Source organism: Lipophrys pholis, assembly GCF_963383615.2.
Source record: "Lipophrys pholis genome assembly, chromosome: 3".
NCBI lineage: Eukaryota > Metazoa > Chordata > Actinopteri > Blenniiformes > Blenniidae > Lipophrys > Lipophrys pholis.
The window spans coordinates 19510407-19537512 of NC_137627.1; the positions used below are offsets into that span (position 1 = coordinate 19510407).

A 27106-nucleotide genomic window follows, 5' to 3' on the forward strand; every position below is an offset into this window, starting at 1 on the left:
TAAATTCAAAGCTTCTCATTACTCATTACATTGTTATTTTAGCTGAGGATTATCTGTCATGCAATTCTATTTTAACCTGACCAGGAATACATAAGTGAATCTTCCTGTGTGGTTTTGAAAATAGTTTGATCATTGTTTGCGCTCGTTTGAAATTTACGATATAGAGACTTTCCTAAATTTGATATTGAAAAATACAATATCCTTTATATTATATTGACATGCCTTTTTTTGTTAAAATACTGGCTTTAAGAGTCGCTGCTTGTCCCCTTTATCGCCTACCTGCACGCTCGTCCCACTAACGTCGTGTTTTGCAGACAGACACGACACAGCGACCGACAAAGACGATGTAACCTATTAGGAGTAAATTCCCACAGATTAATGTATGAGCTCATACTGGCTTCTCATTGGTTTTCAAGACACACAATGACGTGAAGTTGAGTCTGACTCAGTGAGATTCCTGATCTTTAAATACATGAATGTTTCAGGTCATGTCAGATGAGCCTAATGCTGTATCAAGCTTATGGTCGGTGGTCCAAACCCGGGATGCCAGAGGGTCCAGTCCAGCCCGTGTGATGACTGCAAATGCAGATAGTTGAGTCATCGGTGCATCGAATTAGACGTTTCATTGTATTTTGCACCAGGGTACATCTTTTGAAATTGGCATGGTTTTGAAATTATACCTTTTTGGAAGATATCACATTTTCATGCATGTATTCTATTTATTTGCACTAAAACATTTGGATTTGTGGATATTTGTGCTGCCATTTCAGTGGTCTGACCCCCTCTAGCTTCTCCCTCATCTTAAAGGAGTTTAACACCACTGGCTTAAACCCTCCAAACATCTTCTTTTTTTTTTTTTTTTTTTTTAATGTTTGTCACTTTTTCAATTGTTTATTTTGTGCTGCTGGTGTTTAATAAAAGTGCCTGTGTGGCAGTTCGGAAGTGACCCTGACCTTAAAGTGTTTTGGGAGGTAAGAGTTTATTGAGATAAAACTATTATTGAGATTTGAACTTTTGGCCATATCTCTGAGCACCGAGCTCAAAAGTCTTTCTTTTATCAAATCAAACTTTATTTATATAGCACTTTTTCTACATGACATAGCACAAAGTGCTTTACATATCTATCACCGAAAGTAAAAAAAAAAGACAACTTTTAGCCACTTTCATGCTCTCACCAGAATAGAAGCCCGAGAAGAAACTGTCACACGCACGCACGCACACCGGCCTCAGGATATCCTGTCGTTTGGGCACCCTGTTTGCCACTCTGATCACAAAAACAGGATATGTGTAAGCTTGTTTTTCTGTATGACTGTATAAAAAGTAACCGTACCACCTGACACAGGCCATACAGGAAGGGCAGAGGGGTTGCTACGGCAACGTGGCCATTCAGGTGACGACGGCAGAGGAAAGGAGGACGGAGGTTTGAAATGTGAGGCAGAAAATTACAAGACGCTGACGAGACAATGAAAGGAGCACTTTGAAAGGAAAGAGAAATGAGACAGTGGCGGGTAAAGAGGATGAAGGCAGACGAGATATTAAAAGAAGGTGAGCAGGAGAGAGAGGTATGGCAGTGGAAACAAAGACCACCAGCAAGGCTCCTGTAAATTGGCCAGCAGCGCCTCACCGAAGCCGTCACGAATCAGTCACACGCTGCGCTTTGCATCAATCAGTTTCTGCTGAGTTCATCTGTCATTTCTGCTCCTCGGACAACAGGTCTGTCACAACAGACTCGTGTTGTCAACAGGGTTTAAATTGTGTGCAGGTCTCAAAAAAAAGTTTGAAGCCTCGGAGTGATCTGTGTGCTATTTGATGAGGAAGTGTTCTGGTGGCGTAATTGTTGTTGCTTTATGTTTTGGCTTGTGAAATTTCTGCCTTGCAGCCTGAACCGCATTGTTAGGTCACGCTAACAAAGATCATAGGGGTTCAGCAGAGAGCCTTAAGTTCTCTTTAGGGTGAAGCAAACCAGATCCTGATCAGTCAGCCAAAAAAAGCCTCCCTCGTGTTCACAGGCAGACGTTATAATATCTCCCTAAAGAGAACCAATCCTTCCTCCCAAGTTCTTCATCTTCTGTTTTATTAAGCGACCAAACATAGACATCCCCCCATTTTTTTTTTTTTAAACAATATTTATCTGACTGTATTCTTATATTATTTGTATCATCGCCCACTTAATACATTGTTAATGTTGTATTGGTCTTAAATTTTCTATGCTTCATCTATAAAAATCACCACTTTCACCTTCCACTCGTTTACTTTTATCATGAGGTTTTCCGGCACCCCCAGGAGAAGCATGGTCCACACTTTGAAAACCCCGAAACTGTTGGGAACTCGGCCGGAAGCTCTGCTGCTTCCTCCTGGTCCTCTGAGCCTATACTTGGTTGTCTAATGAAGGGTCTCAAGACGGCAAGATACGATTTACCATTTATTTAGCAAAGATAGAAAAGATAGCCAAATGCAATGCGCAGCGATGGACACTGAACGTTTCTCACGCAGGAGTATGAGCAGAGTGTCCAACTTCCTTTGTTGGCCATTTTTCTTCAGGGTGGGGGGGGCTGCACCCCTTCAATAGGTTGAACTTCAGCGCGATTCGTCAATTTTGTCATGGCAACTGTTACCAGGTAAAATCAGACGTCCTTAATCAATGTGCGTCACGACAGCTGTCTATTATTTTGCTCTGCCATTACATGTCAGACTGATAGCAGAACAACCTTATCCTGGAATGAAGTCAGAATGTACAGTCAGATTTTCAGTATCTAAGCACACAAGTAAACCGTAATCATGGTATTGCTAATGTAATATCTTTCGAAACCCATAGCTATTTGCATTTGTGGAATGAACTTAAATTGACAAAGTGATTTCCTAATAGAGTTTTTCTGAGCTCCATCCATCCCGCTTATCTAGTTCAGGGTCGCGGGGTGCTGGAGCCGATCCCAGCCTACGGTGGGTGTTACGCCACAGACTCGGAGCTGCTGGAGCGCAACATAAAGTTGCCAGCACTCCATTGGTCCAAACAGCCACAACAAACTAGTTATCAGTGCAACAAACAAATTAGAAATCATTAACAAATTAATCAAAGAGTGAGCTCTACTCTAAAAACAACAAGCCAAAAATCACACTATTCTATCAAGGGGTAAAACTTGCCTAACGAACGAAAAGAAATCAAATAAAATCTTTCCTTCCTACCTTTAATAAACAAGAGAAAAAGATTTAACTCAAAAGTTACAGTTCACACCAAGAAACGCACACACTGAATGAAAGATGGCTCCGCCCCGCTGATCCAAGCTCTGCCACCTGGCCAAGTCGTCCTTCCTCCTTATAAAACGGGTTCCTTCCTGAGTTTAGCCAATCAGGTCGTCGGGACGGCACAGCCCTGTTTACATAGTTGATTGACAAGGAGAATCACGCAGGACACAGAAAGCACACACACAAATACAACCGCAGTCGTACCAGTGGGCGAGGGCAGGATACTCCCTGGACAAGTCGGCAGTTTTCTGAGCTGAACTTAGTTGAACTAAATAAAGCCTAAATAAAGCAGAGTTGTCATGTTTTCAAGTCTGCATTGCCAAATGACCATATTTACAATGAAAAGGACAAAGACAAATGAACCAAAGACAGGACAGTGGTATGTTACATGAGTAATACCCACACATACGAAACTGAATAATGTATAATCCATAAATTACATAGTGTAGCGATATATTGATCACAAACCAGCGTCAGCCTGTGGAAAGATGCAATCTGAAAGTAGTTTGAGCTATGATGCCGCGTAAAGTAATCAAGACTTTGTTAGATACTGCACTTCTATCCTAAATAAAGAACAAAGCAGAGGGAATTGTGTTTAGTTGTCAGACACAACTACAGTAATAAGAACTGAAAACAAATTAGTGATCATAATCAGTATCTTCTTTATTTGCTCTTGACAACCAGCATGCCCAAGACTATCAATTAACCTTATGAACTGAGTGATTCAATGTTCGTGTTTCTGGATAGAGACGATATGACAGTGTAATGTGAGGTTTGTAGTTTTGACGTTCAGGAAAGCAGAGACCTAAAGACAGCCGGCCAATCTCGGTGTGAAGCGAGCGCGAACGGTATATCCTGGGATTTGGAAAGTTCCATAGACGAGCATCCAATCTGATGTCTGAGAGGTTTAGAGATTTGAGAGATTTCTTTAAGATAGACTTGGAAAAGAAAACGGGACCCTCTGGTTCCCAGAGTGACAAAAGTCACAAGCACACGCTGATCCCAGATGTCCGGCTGGATCAAATCCAAGACAAACCTTAAGATCTGGTGTCCTTGTGCGACACTCTGGCTGCTCCAGGCTCGCAGATTTCATTTAACAATGATGAAACTACATGTTTTTTTTTTATTATCTTCCCCTGTGCAGGTGTAGGTTTTGTTATGGTGACATTTGAGGAAATAGTCAGTTAATCAGTGGCTGCTTTAGCTGTCAGTTACTCTTCCTTCTGTTGTGTGAATGTGTTTGTATACATGTGTTTTGGAAATAACAATCAATACACGTTGCGCTCAAATGATACACGTCATTACAGCAGGAAGGTTCAATAAATCCCAGGCGCCAGCTTTGCTCATTTACTGCGGCGCCTCCCTCCAGCCCTCCTTCACACTTGTTTTCTCTCCCTGCACTTTTTCAAACGGACAGTCTTTCATCAGTCCCATCCACACCCACTCCACCCTTCCCTCGGGGCGCTTTCTTCAGTCCACACACAGAGATGGGTTTCGCCACGTAGTGGACAGCGCAGTTCTGTGTGCCTGTAAATGTATGTTAATCTGGTTTCTTCCCCCTCTGTATCTTACTTTAAATAGCTTTGTATAACTTCTACAGTGAGTGAGAATCGGTAGGAATCGTCTTCTACAAGTCATGTTGGTTTTTATTTATGGCTCGAGATCAAGATCAATAAGAAAAAGGTTGACTGGTTGATTTTAAGGGATTTTTCAGGCATCCACAGGGTTTTACTGAACTTGCACTAAACTTTTTAATACATCTGAATAGACCGTATTATGTATTTATTCTTTATTTTACAATATATTCATCATATATGGGGGCGTGATAACAAATATAGATAACTACCACTGGATGGTGCATTGATAATCAGCTGGATTAAAAACAATAAATAATAAAATCGAATGTATATATAAGTACATAACTATAGAATAAATATGGGCAGAAGATTGCATGTAAGCAGAATAAAAAAAACACCATACACATGATGGAACACCATTAAAAAGTGACACTGTGCGTTACTGAATCATGGGAAAAGGCTGTTTTTTAAGGAAAAATTTTGTGTTTTGTGGAAACTATATTGTAATGTGTTTCATAAGGATAAAGTATCATAGCAAAGTTATTGTCTTCTCAAGTCAATCTCGGTTTTAATTGTGATAATTATGAATAGGAAACACACATGAGAATATTTGGAGGTGTAGTATTTTTTCATTCTTATGGTTCATAAGCTAAAAGCCTTTTGAAATAAAACAAAAAAAAGCTTGGAAGGTCTGTGTGTATTGATTGAAATTATGGGGAAAATGAACAGATTTTCTGTTTTAAAACCTCTATACTCTACCAGGCAAAAATGAATTAATTTTCAAATGAAAGATATGAAACTCGGACTCTCTGTCTCTCTGTAATTAAAGGCAAACTACTTTGGGTTCAGCTGGCTGCAGGGAACATTTCAGCGGTAATGGAGAGTTTTCTCACATCAGACTGGCTCGCCTCCTGTTGTAGAGGGTTTTAGCTCGAGGAAGCCAAAGTTCAGTTGGCCGCTCAGATTCCCTCAGGAGGACACCAGCCCCTGTGCCAACTTGGAAAAAGAAAAAGATTTCAGGTCTAAGTGAAGAAAGAATTGATCGATGTTTTCAGTTTGAGCTCTTCAAAAGTAAAAGAGACGTACTTGTATAAGTTGATTCAATGAAAAGTGTGTCATGAGATCGAGGCTGAAAAGATGACCATTGAGGTAGCTCGACGGCTTGAGACTGGAAAATGCAGAAAGGGTGAGAATTTGTGGAAAGCCGGGAAGTTGTAAAGAATGGAAATATTCAAAAGAAAAAACAAGCCTTTGAGAATCCAAACGTCAGAAATGGCCGGTGACGGACGGAGAGAGCGGAGAGTTGACTCCCTGTGAAAAGGGATTTGTAAGCAGAACCAAGACCACGTTTACATGAGCCGCTTGAAAACATACTGACGCGGAGGGGGGAGGCCTGGAGGATCGCTTTCTCCCGAAGCTTTTGTTTGTCCTCATTGAGGTTGTTGTCGCTCCAGTTTGTTAACAACTGTTTTATTAATGAGGATTTGCGCCCTCACCCGACTCTCACACGCATTCGCACGAAGGCGGAGGGACGGCGTGTCTGCGAGCTGTCGCTACTGACACAGTGACCCAGTCTGGAGGATATGGGTTACACATCTCTTGCCGTCCCACAGGTTTCTGCCTCTTCCCACCGCGGATGAGTTCAGCATTTTTAATAGGCGCTTGGAACAAAAACACAAGAAATGGCGAAAGAAAAGGGAGCCGTGAAATGAACCCGTGTGTGGAGTTTTTTTAGCCACTTCCATCCTGGCCTCATCGCTTATGCGCTTTATTTTTTAATGCTAAAAAGAAAAGTGATGAAGAGGTTCAAAGCCCCCCGCTCCCCTCACAGAGCTTGGACCATATTTCACGCTCTCTAGCACTACCTCTCACACTGCACATCCTTCGGCTCACAGCAAAGTCGTCTTTGGTATGTTGCTGGTTTTCCCGACGTTTTTTCAAATTGAAAGAGATTTCTGTCGACAGCTGTCGGAGTCCATACACAAAAAGATCATACATTTACTCACGCTTGTTGCCTGCAACTGTTTTTTTGTCGGACACTTCATTGATCCACTTGGAATAAATATTTTTCTCGGATTAAAATCACGTTTTCTAATATGATGTGCTGTTGTGTTTTCAGGCTTTGCAGAAGTTGGCGAGTCAGTACCTAAAGAGAGACTGGCCTGGAATCAACCCAGACGACCAGAGAACAGACTACAGGTATGTTTGTGTGAGTGGAATACAGAGAAAGACATCCGTATTGGTTTGATGAGGCCTACAAGCTGAATATTCGTCATCTGCAAATGACCAACGGCCTGCATATTCAGCCATGTTTTGAAAAGGAAGTTATTTTAGCTGTTGAAAAAAATAAAAATAACAGTATGATTCATGAATTCCTGGAAGAGAGGCACAAAAATGTGAAACTTCCAACTGGATCCAATGAATTGCGATCGACCAAAAATGTGCTTTTACACATCCTGTATCACCCACGCAAACCTTTTGATCTTCCAGGGGTGTTCCAGGGAGTTATGAAATCTGCCACTTTAAAGCAAAACTTTACAGAGAGGCAGAAACCGTCACACGCTTCTTCTGCTTTCACTCTCCAATTAGAAATGTGTACGCAGTGTGGCGGTCCTACTTGGAAGGTACGGTGCAGGTGAGCCAATCCAGGCTCAACGTGTGCGACAACTACAAGTGTCAAGTATCCGAGCCTGCGAAGACCGTTCGCCTCTACAAGGAACAGCAGCTCAAAAAGGTGAGAGGATCTGTGGAGAGACTTTCAACTGCATTTCTCTGTAAACCCACACCGCTGTTAGCGTGACTCATGTCGGTGTGTGTGCTTCTTTCTTTTTTTTTTCTCTCTCTTTGCTTTCCTGTTTCTCCTCACAGACCATAGATCAGTTAAGTGGCATTCAAGCAGAGCTGCAGGAGTCGGTGAAGGAATTGGCCAAAGCCAAGAAAAAATACTACGACTGCGAGCAGGTTGCCCACGCCGTGCGAGAGAAGGCCGACATAGAAGCCAAGTGAGTCTGCCAAGGCTCTCGTGTGTCTGTGTGTTTGTGTGTGTGTGTGTGTGTGTGTGTGTGTGTGTGTGTGTGGGGTGTGCACTGGTAGTGATTTACAGCCAAAAGCAAATGTGAATACACAATACAAGACAATTCTTGTTTTGTTTTGGGGTTTTTTAGATTTGAAGCAACAAATTTTCTATCCCACCGTGAAACAGCCTATTCATAAACCTGGCTTTGTGCTTATTTTGGTAATCTAGAAGTAGATAATCTGATTTTAGATAATAAGATCATTTAAATAAATTTGAATAAACCCCTGCAGGTTTGACGCCATTTACTGATAAATTAGAATCAGAGTTGAATAATCAACATTGTGACCTTTAACTTCTGCTGTCAGTGTGTTTCATCCCAGATAGGATCCTTTATCGTTTTGCCTTAGCGGACTTATTTATTTGCATTTAACTTATTCTTATTCATAGTTAAGCTTAAATCCTCATAAGAGGATCAGGGTCCAATGCCTTGCTCAGGGAGTCATAGTAGCAAGTGTCGGTTGTAGGATTCAAACCTCCGATCACAAGTTTGCTTCTCTAACCTCTGGGCCACCACTGGAAGAGATCTACAAACCATTTAGAGTCTTCTCCGGAAGTTGGCAAAGATGTTGTAATTATTGAAACTGGGTTTTCACAGAGTTTGAATCCCGCTGCCTCCCATCTGTCAAGCAGCACATGTACAGGCTGAGTGGTACATGTTGATTTAATGCTTTTAATTCAAAAAATATCCGGCAAGTCTTTATATATTTTGGTCTAACTGTCAGACTTTGGGTTCATACACTAAAGTTTACTTATTTAACTAGTCTCAAATAAACATACAATCATTTCTGTCTTAAATATTGTGCTTAAGAAATTGCTAAAAAAAAAGTTTAAGAATTTAAACCTAATTTTAACTCTCTTGATAATGACTTTTTTTTTCTCTAAATTTAATTGAAAAAAAAGAATTTATTCTATTGAAATGTATCTTTAAAATGCTACCGGTGTGAGAACAATTATCTGCAAGTGGCGTGAATATCAAATATGCCAAATTGTTCTGAGTTTGCTGCTTATATAGGGTCAACACAAGAGTCGACCTTCCGATGGAGAAAGTGGCAGCTGGACCAGACGCTGCAGTTACAGTTCATAGATGAATTATGTCTGCATATTCTTTACGTTTACCCGGACCCTAAACGCTTGTGTCTGTTGTGAGACCTCAACATTTGCAGCTTTGTAGTCCCACAATTAGTTCCAGAGTTTGAGCCGGTGCTGATGAGCGTTGTTTTCCCGCTCCATCCCCAGGTAGCCGTAGCTATGGTGACATTTTCACTTTGTTGCACTCTCGGCTCTGGTTAGCGCTCACATTGATCGGCCAGTCAACTCTTTTCTGTTCTCCATCACTCAGTAGAAAAATCACAACTACATAAATTACTGCGTCACGCTCCGTGCCTTTATGGTGCTGCATGTGCATGTCAACGTGTGTGTGTGTATGTGTGTGTGTGTGTGTGTGTGTGTGTGTGTGTGTGTGTGTGTGTGTGTGTGTGTGTGTGTGTGTGTGTGTGTGTGTGTGTGTGTGTGTGTGTGTGTGTGTGTGTGTGGGCGTGCATGCCTGTGTATATTCTGCAAGAGGAAAAATGGCGAGACATAAGTCACTGTCAGGCGACAGGAAAATGGCGTGAATGAATGAGAGAAAACACACACTTTATATTCTGACCAGCATTTAGTCTGGCGAGCGACGTCTCATAAGTAGAGGTGCATCACTCTCGTAGTTAAGTCACAGTCATTATGACACTCTTCCCCATTGATGTGTGAGTTAAAGGAAAGTATTCAAGGTTTGCCTTTCTGCATCGTAAAGCGACGAGGACAGACTCCATGGAAAAACACACACAGACCGGCTCAGTCACTTTTATTCAGAGGGTCTTTCCAACGTCACAACTGGTATAAATCACAGCGGCTGGATCAGGCTGAGATTTATTGCAACCAAGCCTCCCTCTGTGCAGGGCAGCGCCAATTTATGATGCCTGGTCTGAATCAGGGACAAGAGATCAGAGATTGTATTGGACAGAAACAGATTTTTTTTCCTCTCCACCATATCTTGTTTAGATACAGGGCTGTAAGGTTTAATGCAGGAATGAACTAATGCGAAGTGGAAAAGTAAGAATGCTGGGATTAATCATCAATATTTATTTAGGTTATGTAATACAATGCAAAGTGGTTGAATGTGTGTAAAACTGATATTAACTGACCACTCTCTGCGTCAATTCTTCTACGTAAACCTGTTGACAGTTTTTGATTGAATTATGCAGCGTTTTCTCCAACCCGCTCCAGAAACTAAACACAGCTCCTCCGCAGATGGAGGCTGACTCACATTCTTCATACCGTCCCAAACAGAATCCATGATGTTGAGATCAGGAATCAGTCGGGCCGTACCATTACTTCCAGGACTCCTGACTGGCCCTGATACCCTAAGATAGTACTTAATGACATTTGCTGTATGGTTGACATCATTTTACTCTCCTGCTGTGTAAATCTGGAGCCAATCGTGATGGAAAAGTGGCTTATTTTTTTTTCTTTCATGCACGCCAAAAGCATTTCAACTGTATTGTGTGTTTAATTCAATCTATGAGCGATCTGAAGAGCAATGAAATGTGCTCTTTTTAGGACAAGATTCCATGTTTTAGTAATTTGTTATTCTTTTTTTTTTTTTTTAAAAGATTAACTCATTGTTTATCTTTTTTTTCCAGGTCAAAATTGGGTCTTTTTCAGTCAAGAATTAGTTTACAGAAAGCAAGTGTCAAGGTAAGCGAGCGTCACCTTCAAAATTCCATTTCCTCTTTAAGTAGAGCTTTTTTGAACAGCCCGGTTTTAAAACCATAACACCAACGTGAAAGGAGCTACTCCTCCCTTCGGTGTTCCTGTCAGCTCAGAAAGTGAAGCTTATCACTCCAGTCTTTCCCGACTAACGCATGCCTGTCTGTCTCCTCTTTGTCGCAGTTAAAAGCAAAGAGAAGTGACTGCAATTCCAAGGCGACGCAAGCGAGAAACGACTACCTGCTCACGCTGGCCGCCGCAAACGCTCACCACGACCGCTACTACCACACAGATCTACTGCACTGCATACAGGTAGGTGCAAACTGCAGGAGGCGTATCAGAAGGGATCCACCAATCTTCTCTCACAGTAAATTGGTGAGAAACGGAAGTGGGGGACTAGTTTGTAATACTGTGACAACATTTTCTTTGAGTAAAGAAAAAAAAAGAAAAAAAGCTGAATCCTGTAATACCCCGGGGGGATTTTTTTATTTTATTTTTTTTTCAGGAAAGGGGAAACATCTTTTGGTTCGTAAATTTAAATCAGGTGCCTTTGAATTAAAGCTCAATTTAGGATAAAGTGACTTCCTTTCATGGAAGCCATTCAGCTTCGGTGGAGTTCTTGCAAGGGAAATAACATTCTTAAAAAGTGATGATTTCACAGTTTTGGGTCTTCAAGGGATTTATGATTTAAAGCAGGCTTCTGTGGAGAACAATCCTAAAAAAAAACGAGCCATCCTGATGTCTACTCTTAGCAAACGATTGGAGGAAAGAAAATGGTTGGATGAAACTAATACAGACAAGAGACTGAGGAAGCTGAAGCTTTTACCCGGTCTTGATGCTGAACTAGAAATGGCATTCATCACCATTTTGAATCTCGTGGCATAATCTTCTGCTTGTGTACGTAAACACATAAAACACTTAGTAAAGAGTCAAATGACATCATTTACAGCCAAAATACTTTTTATTTTACGATGTTATAGTGAAAGTTGTATACAATGTAAATATGTAATGGATACTAAATAAAATGTACGCCCACAATAAACCTTACAGAAGCATTTATCTCCCCGAGGATAAGAATGATTTTAACCCTGCAATAAGGATTAATTCATCAGAAGTAGGGCTGCATAGAATAGAGGCTTGGTAGATCCAACCAACGGCACCTTGCAAATCCTGCCTATTACCACAGCTAAGTTTACCACCAGTCTGATTATTACTTCTTTGATTTTTGTCTTTTCAGTGTAAAGCTTGGTATTCACGGTTTACATTTTCAGATGTCTGGCCCAATTTCTGCGATGCAGAACACTGATTTTATGGAATTGGAATGAATTCAGCTTTATTCAGTGCATCGTTTTGGAGGCAGGAGTGATTAATTACTGCTTCTGACCATTCTTTAGTTCTCTCGTAGGTTCTGATCGAATCAGAGGGTTTGGCTGGCTGTCGTCAAGCTCTGCCCTAACTGAAGTGGAGTTACGTGTCAGTTTGCTTGGATCGAGTTCATTTCCTCACTGTGCCTTCAACAATTCGGGATCAGAACGACAATCACATGGCGAGGCTATTGCTGCATTCTAGATACCTCAGTGCTTGCAATACTGTACTTAGAGCGGCGCCATTTCCTCAGAAAATACAGGTTGTAGCGTCCCAGTTCACCGCAACAGTCAGAAAACAGTATGGATGTGTCTAGTAGAGATGTGTGTCCATATGACAGCTAATTCTGAGTATATGTGAAATAGTATGCTGCATGTGCAGTGGAAAGTCTTGCATGTGCTGTTCAGACAATATGAAATCACTGGTAATTGCGCACAACCATCTTGAAAAGCTGAAAGGGGTCATTGTGATTTTTCTTGGAAACATCTCAGAACGCCACGGACTGAAACAACATGGCAACACAACTCAATAATGAACTGAAGCTTGCGCATGCCTGAATTCTGTGCACAGAATCGGTATACAGAATGGCAAGGAGGGTTGGGGAGCATATTTAATAATAAATAATAATACATTTCATTTGTAAAAGTGCTTTTACATTTTGGAAAAGAAATCTTTAAGTGCCCCAAGTGAGCGTAAGGAAATTAAAACATACTTTTAAAAATGAAAGAAGAAAATGAAATCAGGTAAATCAGATAAAAGCAGGCGCCAACCAGGCTGGTAAAAACCATTACAAGGGGGGGAAAGAGTTAAAGGTCATAAGCTTTTCTTAGCCGAGAAAACGACGACTTCTTATCTGGTGAATAAACTTCCTCTCCTTCCTTTTCATCCGATGTTGTTGATATTTTTAATAATTATTGTCATTTCAAAATGATTTTGCACCATCTTAGCTCAAAAGAAATTATCACCACACATTATGTGTGTATTCCCTCCGTTATTTAAGAATAACAGAAAAGTGTATTTCTGCTCTGCCTTTTGTTCTTTTTGTTGCTTTTTGTGCTTTCCCTATCCTCGGTCTCTGCCCTCAGCATGCCTGTGCATCTATACTATGAGGCCACTCTGAATAATAGATCCTTGTGACAGGAGGACAGGACTGCAGGGAAATGTGCACATGTACACATACTCACACATACGAGGAGAATGAGGGACATAGCTAGAGGGAGGCAAGCTGTTTGTCCCTTCTCCCTCCTCTGCAGTTTTATTTGTGGTGCACACAGGTCTTCACCTGCAAGTCAGTGATAAGAGCACTCCCAAACCGGGGGGGAACAAAATCTGCATCACAAAAACCTTCGATTCAAAAAAAACTCTATTCAAGGTTTTTTGTATTATTGAGAAGCTTTTTTTTGGGACCATAAGCTGAAATGTTGCTTGGTCATGGACATCGTGGACAGCTCCGGTTACATAACACTACATTTCACGTTTGTGAAGTCGAACAGAGAAGAGTAGAAAACTCCATCCTTGACCACGCGAGGCCATCTCTTGAACATGTTGAAGCGTAGAGTGGAAGATGGGGGCAGGAGGTGACTGAAGGGTGACAGAACGCTTTTCTGGGGATGACGGATGAGGAGACGCGTAATTGATAACCTTGTTTAGATCGAAGCTTCACCTCATAAATTCTGACTGGGCCTGAGACCTGATACAGGCTGCGGTGATAACTTCTATCCAATACATGAGCCTGACTGACTGACTGACTGACTGACTGACTGACTGACTGGCTGACTTACTGACTGACTGACTGACTGACTGACTGACTGGCTGGCTGACTGACTGGCTGACTGACTGACTGGCTGACTGACTGACTGACTGACTGACTGGCTGACTGGCTGACTGACTGACTGACTGACTGGCTGACTGACTGTCCTTGTATGCGACAGTTCTAGTGAAAGGAGGACGAGGAACACACTGCTCTACATCTCCCTCTGCTGTCAGCACTCAATGCTGTTATCACTGTCCATCTTCTAAAGACCCGACCAGACACACACACACACACACACACACACACACACACACACACACACACACACACACACACACACACACACACACACACACACACACACACACACTGAGCGGCACAAGCACTTACACTTCTGTCGTCCCGTCTGGTAAATGGTGCTGTACTTATTGTTCGTCCTGATGCAGTCATTCAAGCCAAACACACACACTAAAAAAAACACACACACGCCCACTGGCCATTGGTGCGGAGACGGGGCTTTTTCTGGGAGCTGACTCACTTCATCTCAACACTACCCTAAATGGACGAAAAGAGGAGGGGAGGAAGAGAAGAAAAGGGGGAGGAGGAAATGACCAGAACGACGAGAGAACATTTAGGGTGAAGTCAGCCAGCAACTCAGCCTTAATGACATAATTTCCTTGTCAATATCCCATTGTTTTATGCGTGTGTGTGTGGGTGTGTGCGTGCGTGTGTGTGTGTGTGTGCAATTGCCACATTTGTGGGTTTTTACTGGATTTGCATGTTTATTTAAAAAAAAAGACCTGTTCTTTGTGTTTATGAGCCTGTCAGACATGTGTAGCTGTTAGTGAGGAAGCTGAAAAGATCCTGTGTCTGCTGGATGGTGAGAGCGAGAGCTCTTGTGAAGTACTTTGGCATTGTGTGTGTGCGTGTGTGTGTGTGTGTGCGTGTGTGTGTGTGTGCGTGTGCGTGTGTGTGTGTGTGTGTGTGTGTGTGTGTGTGTGTGTGTGTGTGTGTATGTGTGTGTGTGTGTGTGTGTGTGTGTGTGTGTGTCTATGGTCTCAGTGCTTTGTTGAATTGGAATATGAACCTCGTCACCTTCCCTTACAGCTGTACGAACACTATCCAAAGAACACTTATCGCACACACACGTCTCCAAAACATTTTTTCCTCCATTTTTCTCTCTATTTTTCGCCCTCACTAATACATTTCATACCATTTCAGATGCTCACTCTTCCTCCTCTCGTCTCCATTAGCCTCTCTCTCTCTCTCTCTCTCTCTCTCTCCCTCTCTCCCTCTCTCTCTGGCAGTGTTGTCCACGGCCTGGCAGCTTCACCGCAGCTCCCCACAGAAAGGCTGTTCATTTGGACGGCATAACTTCATTAAGATATCCTCCTATCGGTGCATCAAAGCTGTCAGATGAAAACATCTGCTTGTTTTTGGTTTTTTTCTTGCCTCTTGTTTTTCTCAACAACTTCCTTTTCCTACAGACTGTGAATTGAGCTTTTGAGTTGATTGGCAGCCACTCAATGACATGGATTCCATAAACGTGTTTACGGCAGTGGAAAACGAGATGTTGCACTAAATCAGAGGGTCTGATCGCCGCAACGTGCTTGAATATGCGAGCATGACGACGTTAACCTTCATGTCAGCGACATACGCCATCTTGAAAATGATGGGGCGGTCATAGTATTAAAAATGTATGGAGAATGTGAGTCATAGATCAGCATTTCAGTCCTTTGGGAAAGTGAAAACTATTGTTTTGGTGCAGCACTGGTTTGTTTTTCTTTTGTTTGAGACTCAAAATCACTGCGTCGCCTCCGTAAGTCATAAACCCAAGGCCCGAGTTTAATACAATTCCATATAAACTTGGCCTGTCATGAGAAGTGTGTACTTAAACTTCCGCACACCAATATTTCTAATTAAATATATGCTGGAACGTCTATTACTATTTTATTCAATCATAGTTGTTGTTTTTTTTCTTCAAAACCAGTCATACTATGTTTAACACCAAACAACAAGTCATATTAAATTCACCGCATGAGTATTTGCTAGACACCGCATTGAAATATTTAGGATGCAGGACACAGCAAAATGATATCTGATAAATCTACATTCACAATTTTCTCAATCAAACAAAAGAGAGAGAAGCACATTACTGCACAATCAGACCCTCCAATAGCCGTTACTCAAACTCCCCCGCCCGCCATTGAATTTATTAGCCGGTTGGTCCGATCGCAGCTTTAGAAACACGCGTCTTTTTTGTTGTATTTGAAAGTTTGTTTTCACACTTTGCTCCCCGTGTTTACGGTTTTGCGGCATCACACAGTGAAATGTGTTTAGCGGCTGAGAGCGAAACACGCTCAGACTGAAAGAGTGGATGAGTTGGTGAAGAGTGTTTAAGGTTTAGCCAAAAGAGTTTTATTCATAAAATGAGTTTAGGCCACTGAGACTGTGGTTCAGAGAATGGGGTTTAGTGCATTGGAGAATAAGAGATGCCGGAGAGTGTTGCACTTTACAAAACATCATGTCGGAATGAATAAAGAAAAAGTAGTATATCACCGAAGCTTCATTCATCTACTGTTTGACCCTTGTTCTCTTTCTCGTCTGTCTCATTCTTGGTGTCTCCTGCTGATTCCCTTGTACTCTCGACTTTGTTATCAAGGATTATGGACTTATGTTGATTTAATCCTTATTTCACCGTAGCCCTTGTTCCTTCTCTCTGTGTGTCCTCCAGGCTTTGGACGGCAGAATCTACGAGCATGTGAAAGACTACCTGATAGCTCTATGTCGCACTGAGCTCGAGGCGTCCCAAGCTACACACAACACCTTCCAGTTTCTCCTCGACAAGTCCACCAGGGTGAGTCACGTGTGCTGAGGTCATTTATGAGTCGGCTGCATATTTCACAGCGGGGATTTCTGAAATTAGGGGACCAACATCCGAGTGTATCTGTTATCTTAGACCAGGGTTCTGCAACCTGGGGCTCCGGAGCCACATGTGGCTCTTTAGAAGTTTTGTAGGGCACAAAATTATAAATGTTTTATCTTGTTTTATTTTTTACTTATTCACACAAAGTCATTTTTAAAAGAACGTTTATCTCTTGGCTAAAAGGGTCTTTTTCAAAAAAGCCAAGTAAAATGGGGGGAAAGTAAGTTAAACCACAAGAAATGAATACATTATTTATGCAGGAAGAGACAAATGTCACAGTATAACCTTATTATTCAGGTGTTTGTCCTCCAATCTAGCTGAAGAGCGAGTTTTTAAAGGCTCAATTGTTTTGAGAATGATCCACATGCATATCCACTCCGGATACCGGAGGATAGACAAAGTAGTGCCATACGTCATCCTTGGAACACATATTGCAATAATCACACTTCGTACTTTATGAGACAAAAACAACTTTTCCATAGCACTGGCTATAGCACAGCTTTAAAACAAACCTAAAATGGCGAAGATTTCTAAAAACACACAAAACTGCTTAAAAAAGAGCCAAAAATAGTTAAAACAGCTAAAATGTCACAATTGTCTAAAATGCTGAAAAAGAAGGTTGAAACCGCTGAAAATGTAAGTGAATTCATAAAGGTACATTTTTGTAGAACTATAAAAACTATTTATATAATACTTTAAGAGGTGTGTAGTAAAGGTCAAATGTGTTTTGCAGTTTGACTTACATTTGATTTGCTGGGAAGTGGTCATAAAGGTTGCAGACTATTGTCATAGATGCATTTCCCCTCGCCGAGAAGAGCCGATTCAAATGGAGCCAAATAGGAACCGTTTAGGGAATTACATTTAAGTGATGGGACGTCAACATCGCTGAGTGACAAACAGAGGAGATGACAGGACCTGCCACGTTTTGATGCTGTGGTGCACGACTAATTGGATTTTGGGAAAGAGTCTAAGATCAAACTGAAAGATGAGGTAGAGATAGAGAAGAAGGAGGTCGCGTACCAAGGCTTTTAGATGTAATGATATTTAAAGAACAGGCACCAGCTGCAAAACACCTACTCTGAATACATGCAGGTGAGGAATCCTTATTAAAATTTGACAAAAATATGTTAGACATATAGGTTAATATCATCATATGACAACATTTCCCCAAGATATAGTCACACCACCACTGTTAAGAGCAGATTTAAACTATTGTGCAAATAATAATATTGGTACTACTCACCAAGACACATTGATTCGGCAAGGGAAGTTTCTTTGTATATCGCTGTTGAAACACAAAGCCATGCAAAGTGCTTCACAGGGCAAAGAAATGCATAAAATTACATTAAAAATCATAGAAATAAAACAGGATGTTAAGAAAATAAAAGCGCATTTAAAAGGCGATTAAAACAGAGCATTTAGATTAAGGCATCCAATGTGAACCTTTTAATTTGTTTTTGCATCGGTTACATGAATTAAAACGTTGAAATGACGTTAACTTGAAGACTTTTAACAAAAAATGTGTCTAACTGAGGCAACATCTTTATGTTTAGTTTGTTCTTTGTCGTTGCTCAGAACTTGACTATGCTCTGACTGTAACCACGCTAATTGACCACTAATGTGATGCATGAAATTTAAATGAACATACAATTTTTTTTTATTCAAAATCAGCCTGAAATGCGGATTTAAAGACTTTTTAATCTGCTCCTTCTGAAGAAACGGAAGCGGTCGACAATGCTTGTCGAAGACTTGCTTACGTGTTTCCATGGCAGTAAAAACTCTCATGAGAATAGTTGGGAATTAGTTAGCAAGACATTTAACAAAAACAAAGAAAAGAGAACACATATGGCTGATTTTACAGTCCCTCCAGCACCTGTAAGCTTTTCTTAGGAATTATCTTTTGGGGCTTTATTTTTTACCTTTATAGCTCTGCGTGGCGCTCACTGATTCATTCACCAGCCACACAGACCTGTCCAAACCTTAGATCCTCTATAAGTGCCCTGCTGACGGTCCCCACTACACACATTAAATTTAAAAAAAAAAATAAAAAATAAAAAATAAAAAACGGAGACCAAGTTTTTGCAGTTTAAGTGGAGCTCCAGCTAGTTTCATCATTCAGTACCTTCTTTTTATCGACTCGTTTTCATCGAAAAGCTTTGCTTTTATATGGTCGTTATGCTCAGTTTTCATTTGTTGCTGCATTTTAAACTCTTCCGTATTGCATTTTTCATTTCCAAAGTATATATTCTTTTACATTTACCACTATGCTATTGTCTTCCTGTCTTGCTCTGCTCTGATAGCTTTATATTTTTCAACTATTGCAATCTTTTTATAACCATTCCTCTTCGGTTATTTCTGTATTATGCTTGTTCTACGACACTTTGTAACACTGAGCCTATAGTACGAATGTCACTGTCTTAAGCTCTGTGAATATGGAGCAGCTGAATAGACTCTTGTTGTTGTTAAGTGTATTGGATTAACTGTCTCCGTCTGTGTGTGTTTCCCTCAGATAATCCAAGAGTTCAACCAGCAGTTGTTCATGCAAGAGAATCCAGTGTTTCATAAAGCACACGACTTTCAGTTCCAGCCCAGTGAATGTGACACGGTGAGACTCGCGTCCCAGCGCAGACATCCACACTCATAGTATCCCCAACACGTGTGACTGACGCCAACCTGTTCACTGCAATCTCTCTCTCTCTCTCTCTCTCTCTCTCTCTCTCTCTCTCTCTCTCTCTCTCTCTCACTCTCTCTCCCTCTCTCATGTCATGTATTTAGACTTGTATCTCAATCAGTTTGTATGCAATTCAAATATAGGTCCATTTACTGTCGTTCGTAGGATTTTAGAGAGTCCTACCACATGTTGATCTGAGAGAATTTGCCAAATCAAAAAAAAGCAAAGAGCCAAAACTGATTATTGTTATTCCTCTGAGAGACTTTTGGATCCTTTGGAGATTCCTCTATGTAAACATCTGAAGATGGAGTTGTCCAGTTAATGAGTGTCTTCTGACTGTGTGACAGAAGCATGAATCAGCTCTGTGTTCTAATTCTAATCATCAATACCAAATTAGTCTCCATTGGGAACCTATTTCCTTCCCGTCTTTGTGTCTTTTTATCTTTGACATGAGAATCATCTGAAATTCTGTTTAATTTGTTGCTGAATGTTGCAAATATTTAAGATGTTTGTCAAACGATGGCGACGCAGCCGTGGGAATCACTCTCTCTCCCGCCTTTATAGGGTAGCAATCCTTGTTTTTTTTTCACTTGTATCTAGGAGTCTAATATTGTGCTCTCCAGTTCCTATGATTCTCTTTCTACTTATCTCTCTCTTTCTCTTTCCACCATTGTTCTCGCCATGTTCCAGCAGTCTTTACCTCTCTAATGCCTTTCCACTTCTCCAGTACTTTTAACGTTTTGTGTGTAACAATGCTCTCTTCCTCCCTTTTGTCTTGCTGTTTGTGTCTGGGCCCTTGCTAACACTTTTCCCCTCCACTCTCTCCTCCTCCCCTCCTCCGTTCACCCCGTCCCTGTGTTTGCCCGTGCGTGTGCGCTTGCGCTGCTGCTCTGGGATGTGTGGGTCTGCGGGTGTCTGCCTGCCTGCCTGCCTGCCTGCCTGTATGTGCGTGCGCCAGACTCTGAGTTCGGTGCAGCAGTTGGTGGACATTGAGCCGTCGCCCGTCAGTGCCATGAGAATGACCCTGGCACAGGTAGTCTGAAACTGTTGTTAGCACTGCCACACTCATCCCCCAAACACAAACCATCCGCTCCATTCATGTCTCTCGATGTTCATCTCGATAACACCGGCTTGATCATAAACCTGACCACAAGCTGAGGCTAGACGTTTGACGTGACGTCTCGCCCCAATGCTGTGGAATGGGTTTTAATCGGGTACTTTTGGGATCCGTCTGGTTGTCAAGGCTCCATTTCAGATCAGCAAATAAGGACTTACGTTCACAGAAACGGGGGGAACTGTGGTTTTGCATTGAGTTATACACGCGCTTTACAAATTGTACTCTGCGCCTCAGAACCCAGCCAACATGATATTTATATAATATCTGCAGAGAATCTTATTTCGTACTCCTGTTACACTGCAGTAAAGGTGATTGTCTTGTGGAAATCCTACCTGGCTCTACAAGTAAGTACAAATGTAAAACCTTCTGCATTCCTGACTGTAATACAGACATTACCTAATTATCAGATTACTGTACAATACACATAATTGCTATTAGTATTTGCAGTCTTTTGTTTCTAGAACCTAATTGCACATACACTATAACATTACACCGTAAATGGATCGACTGCCATTGAAAATAAGCTGCCTGGAAGTGGAATAAAGCACCCAGGAAATCCCACTTTTTATGTATTAACGGCGCTAATTCTCAAAACCAGCGGTAGTTTTCCCAAGTACACATATTAAACGCATTACTTGCTGCATCATCTGAATCCTAAAATGATGCTCAAATATAGGAAACGTGATCACAATTTGCATAAACTTAAATATACTCATACTGTAGCTATGCCCGTGGCTGTCAATCTTTATGTACTCCCGTTACTTAAATAAAGTCTGAAAGGTCCAACCAGGAGCGGTTAAAGAACTGCACATTTTATTAGGTCACTGACATTATAAAACAATGTTAAGGTAATACGATAAAAGACAGTGTTTGTAAAAAGGCTGACTTGAGTCTGAATTGCTATAGTAAGTACTGCCTGCTTATATAACTTAAACTCTGATTTAAAGTTTGGACAGTAAGTCAGTGAGAATAACCTTCTCGTCCCGCCAACCTGGCAAACAGTTGAGAGAAGGTAGAGGAACGTTCCAGCATGTCTGGCCGGGTTCAGCACAAACGCTTTTTACCCAGGGGGCTTTAAGGAGGAGCGGGTAAAATATTAAAGAAGCGCGACCTATTGGCTTACATTTAGCAGCTTTCCTACTCTTGGTGATTTATTCTCATCATTGGGCAAGAGCGTTGTCTTCCTAATGGCAGCGGACACAAACGACTCTCGCGAAATGATTTGCTTTCACCCTGTCCCTGCGTTTCGTGACACTACCGGACACTGATCCTGCCAAATAACAGCGCGCGCCCGATAATGAGGAAGCCATTCTTTATTGAACGGTATTTTTCCTCTTCTGCTTAATTATAGTGGACGCTGCTGCAATACATTGCAATCATTCGAATCTCCAGATCCGTTTGTCACGGTGACACGACCGTGACGGCTGCATGCTTCAGCAAAAACAACACAGGCGTGGCTACAATTACACCTGACGTCATGATCATCACCGGTGTGAAGCATAATGAAAAGGTTACGACGACAACCCGATGTGGACGATTCCTTAAATACAGTTTTGGACTGTGCGGCTGGCGCTGCTACTCCGCTGTCTCGACACAGCAAACAAAAGCAGTCAGAATATGAAATTGCATTTTAACCCTCATGGAGTCGACTTTTCCTTACTCACCCTGCTCTCTCCCACCTGCCATCGCCTGAGTAGCTGCAATGGGACGCGCCGCGGGAGAAAGCCGTCTTTCTTAGAAAGTTAATAGCAGCGGCCGTCTCAGCTCATTCTGTTTGTTGCTCCATTATGACTCTCAGAAGCTCTCCTGCTCTGCATTGTGTAGTGGATTCACCGATAATGAAGCGAGATAGCCACATTTGCCGGATCACTAAATACCGCCGTTATGGCAGCAGCTCCTCTGTGCTGTGACACTGTCCTATTGTACGATGTGTTGGTGAGCACTGCAGTCCCGACAACAGATGATTCATCGATGTTGCAACCCCTGGACAATTTGTTTTCTAAAATCACGAGGCTACCGACCTCCTCCCACAGTTTTTGGTGTCTGTGTGATTTTTATTTGTTCATCCGTATCGTGTTTCAGGTTCATAATCAGGTCACTGGAGACAGAATGACCACGTCTGTTATCGTTGAGTTTTTTTTTTTAATTTGCTGTATTTCTTTTTTCTTTTCAGATCCTGTGTTCATTCTAACTAAACCACCACACCGTGATTATACCATACATTTACTGTGGCTATGTCAAATTGCAAGTAAAATAACTCCACATACTGTATTTATATTTATAATGCAGAGCAATACTGAAACTAATCCCAAATATATGCAAGCTGAGCAGGATTTTACATACAGTACATGTAGGAGTTTCAATTTTTTCTGCCAGTAATAAACACATCATGGCTTATGATCTTTAACACATATCTGCCGCTTACAGCGGACAGGCTTCTCTTGGTTGTGCAAACACCTCGAAGACGAAAGCTCCAGCTGCTTTTAAAAATTAATCTAAACACCTTACGTAGAAATACCGCTGCCGTGACTAAAGTGCGATACAGGTGTTGTTCAAGGTGATTTATTATCTTAGTCAAAGCAGCGGTATGCCTCTGCAAGCTGTGGAGACAGAAAGAAAGATTAGATCGTGTGAAATTAAACAAACCCGCGTCAGAACAGACACCAGCGGCCTCCTCAGTCGTCACTGGTTCAAGCTGCTGTAGACGGTTTCGTTTAACAGTAACATGAAGGGAAGGGCCAACAAAGCAGTGACGGCGAACAACTTTCAGTCTGTCCCAGTGGATTTCGGAGCGTGGGCTCGGGAAGTGAGAGAGCATGGGAAAAAATAAATAAGAGGAGCATTTGTTTTATTGAAACATTCAATTTAGAGAAAAATTCAAATAGCGAAATGTACTATGGTGTAAAATCGTGAGTGGAACAGCTGCAGACTTTAAAGACTCGATTTCCATCTAACTAGGATGTTAAGTGTTTTGCTTTTTACTAATGAATGCTATCTTATAATGTGGAAAAAAACAAGAGGGAATCTGATATACGCTTGAGCCTCGTCATGAGACGTTTAACCTCAGCATACAGTATTTCACACTCCCCATTCACCCAGACAAGTTTGATTTCACTCCCTGCGATTTGTTTACATCATTGGATTGCCATCTGACAATTTCTAATTTAGATTTTTTTTCTCGTTGCTTACCAACATGTTTTCATAATAAACATAAACCCGCCTCACAGGATGACCAGTCTAAACCAGCAGCACCACTGGTACTCATTTAAATGTTACACACAAATTATAAAAGGTACATTTGTGTACTACTGTTCACATTTTCTCCATTGAGGTGCAATGTTTCACATTCTGGAATTATTTATAGACTTTTTAGCAAACTGTTATGTCATAACTTAGCAGGGCTGCCTCCGTCATATGTTGCTTAACGGAGAGTGTTTCAGTCTCCTTTTCTTTCTCCTCGCCATTCTCCTTTACCCAAATGTAATTAAGCTCTGGATCTCCTGTGTAATACTCTTTGTTTCACACCTATACTTAACCAGATTCATACCCTATTGTGACTAATTCCACATATAATTAATAGATATAACATACACAAAAGGATGCAATTAAAATATGGTGGATATTTACCTTGACTGTGTGCTTTTGTTATGAAGCTATGGGAATCAACGTTTCTCACACGGCATTACCATGGAAGTACTGATGTAATTATTTTGGAAAGATTTGTAATTCCATCCCTCTGTGATCCATATTCAGTCATAATTGTTTTTCTTTTGGGATCTCTCCAAAAACGGTCTTGAGATACTACTATTTTCAGTGGTATTTAAAAACGGTCATCAAATTGTAATTGAAGCGTGAAAGTATGTGACGTCGTTATTTCAGTACCATTCCCAGCCCACGTCAAACCAATGATCAAAGTGCTGGGAAACATAAAATAAGTCCAATATGTGAAATTAGTTCAATTGCACGAAACATGGAAATGAAAGCCTTCAAGAAACACAGTTTAAATGTTGTTATATCTGGCCGTGGGAAGTGGTAGTTAAACTCGGAAGCGATATTCAAAATATGAAGACAATTTGCCACATAGATAACATGCGTCACTTTCTGGAGTTTTTCCTATTGACCCATGCAGTCCCGGCTTTCTTATCTTTACCACCACAACTGTGTTTTTAACCCTAAGATCAACTGCAACATTTAACAAGTCACACTTAAATACTTGAGAAGACTGTATATTATGGACACTTGTTCACATTTTTTCCACACTCATGGTCTTTGCGTGCATGGTTTTGATATCAACTGTTTAGTTCTAAGATGATAACAGTAAAACTCTTCAGCATAAAACAATCACTGTCACACATTTTTATTTTTTTTTCATGTTATGTGTTAATTAATAGTTTTAGCATATCACACACCGGGGAATGTTTACACTGCACTGATGTGTGTCTTCCTGCTGTGATGACGTCGGTGTGTGTGTGTGTCTGTGTGTGTGTGTGTGTGTGTGTGTGTGTGTGTGTGTGTGTGTGTGTGTGTGTGTGTGTGTGTGTGTGTGTGTGTGTGTGTGTGTGTGTGTGTGTGTGTGCCTGTATTAGAGCCGTCAGCTGGAGTCGGAGTCGGGGACCACAGAGGAGCACAGTCTGAACAAGGAGGCCAGGAAGTGGGCAACCAGAGTGGCCAGAGAGCACAAGAATATTATTCACTGCAAGAGAGTAAGAGTGACTACACACACACACACACACACACACACACACACACACACACACACACACACACACACACACACACACACACCCTTAAAACCAATTTCAGAACCTTAATGTGCCAAAAAAAAGTGAAGTGGATTTTGAAATACACGCGGGCTTTATTTGTATTTTGTTTTATGTGTTTGCATGTGTGTCGTTTTCAGTCGCTGGAGGAATGTGAGAGTCACGGCTTGCCTCCCACGGATCAGGGCAGACTGGATCTCGAGCTGAAGATAGAAGACACCAAAGAAAACATGCGCAAATCCGAGGTCTGTGAGTCACATTGTCAACACCTGCTATTTTCTCTGCCTGTGTGTGTGTGTGTGTGACTGTATGTTCTTTCCATGTTTGTATCATCTGGATGCTGCGTTTCCCTCTCTCAGTCTAAACACATATTTTCATCTTCTTGAAGCGCGGCTGGTAAATGTTTCCCATCGTTGTAAACACACTTTGCGGATGTTGCTCGGCTGTAACTTCAGAGGAGCATTAAGCCGAACTTTCTCCTGAGGTGATGCTGCTGCTCGCTGCACAGTCGTTAAGCAATCCTTCTTTGTTTTGTACCCTCACATAAAAACAGTTGCAGTTGTTCAGTGAAAGAAAAGAAAATTCTCATTCCCTCGTCCCTGATACCCACATGATGAATTGAGTTTCTCTGCATTTGTACTCTATATTGTAGACATTCTAACGCACTGTATTCATACGGTTACATTTTTCTTCATTATCGAAGTATCGGCTCAAATTTTCCTCAACTTCGCGCTCCCTCACATTTCTTTTTTTTTCTCTTCCACAGTCTTTTTTTTTCTTCACCAGTCTCTCTTTTCACTTTTCCTTTCACACCTTTTTCTTTTTTTCTTTCCTGATCCTCAGCCGTCCCACCAGTTCATAAATCTCTCATTTATGTATTGATTCACACAGATTCAATGTGTCACACACTGAACGAGGCCACTGCATCATCTACTCCTTCAGCTCTCCGTTCAAAAGTCTCTCTCTTTATTTCTGTCTTTCAGCAGTTTGACATTGCCTCTTTGCCTGTGCACCACTTTTCTTGTCATCTTTTTTTTTTTTTATTCTATATTTGGCACCCCCTGCTGTCTGATTTGGTCAAAAACTTTTTTTTTTTCTGATTAAATGTCTTGTTGAATCTTTCTCAATTTAGCAGATTATTTCCATGTAACATAAAAAAGTGATGATTTAATGACTTCGTAGTCAATATAATTTTAAATATTTCTCTTTGCAAAGTGCAGACATGTCAGCATATTCTCTCTCTCTCTCTCTCTCTCTCTCTCTCTCTCTCTCTCTCTCTCTCTCTCTCTCTCTCTCGCCCCTTCCATCTGCTCCTCTTCACTCTTCCAGGCCAGCATTACCTTGACTGTGATGATGAATATTTTATGGGCTCATTTGATACAAATGGCTTCATCACACAGCTCCTATCACAGAAACACAAAGAGAGCAGAGGCAGGACAAAAGACATTATGTCGGTTTGATTACAGCATTATCTGGATAATGAAGGCTCTGTCTTCTATCTATGTCTTCACATCTATGTTCACGTCTCTAATGTTCATTCCATCAAGCCTCTGGCAGAAGTAGTTTCAGCCCATTGTTACACTTAAAAGTAGATTTTGCGATACAAATGGTATGTTTTATCATATTTTATTTGTCAGACTAAAGTATATTTTGGTATACCTCTATTGTGTTTGTTCTACGAAAAAAAAGAATCCTTTGTAGAATATAGACAACGACTGTCTACTTGGTGGTAGTCCAATACTATCAGAGACAGCATTTCTGAAACAAGAACGACAGAGAAAAATTGATATCTATTTGGCCTCATGAGCTGTCTTTTATATTTGCTTGAATTGGTGTTGAAAGCGTCTTTAATAACCTGTGATGTACGGCTGAG

At 41.2% G+C, this 27106-nt stretch overlaps 1 protein-coding gene across 2 annotated transcripts in view; it reads left to right on the top strand.

The window, feature by feature from the left end:
• fchsd2 (FCH and double SH3 domains 2) overlaps positions 1-27106 on the top strand; it is a 68554-nt gene that overhangs the window by 24735 nt on the left and 16713 nt on the right. For both annotated transcript variants that reach the window (XM_080459383.1, XM_080459384.1), the window contains exons 4-12: positions 6940-7019; positions 7410-7554; positions 7689-7822; positions 10575-10629; positions 10825-10953; positions 16494-16616; positions 19195-19290; positions 25060-25176; positions 25374-25478. In XM_080459383.1, coding sequence (XP_080315509.1) covers positions 6940-7019; positions 7410-7554; positions 7689-7822; positions 10575-10629; positions 10825-10953; positions 16494-16616; positions 19195-19290; positions 25060-25176; positions 25374-25478 — 984 coding nt within the window. The remainder of the gene's footprint in view (positions 1-6939; positions 7020-7409; positions 7555-7688; positions 7823-10574; positions 10630-10824; positions 10954-16493; positions 16617-19194; positions 19291-25059; positions 25177-25373; positions 25479-27106) is intronic.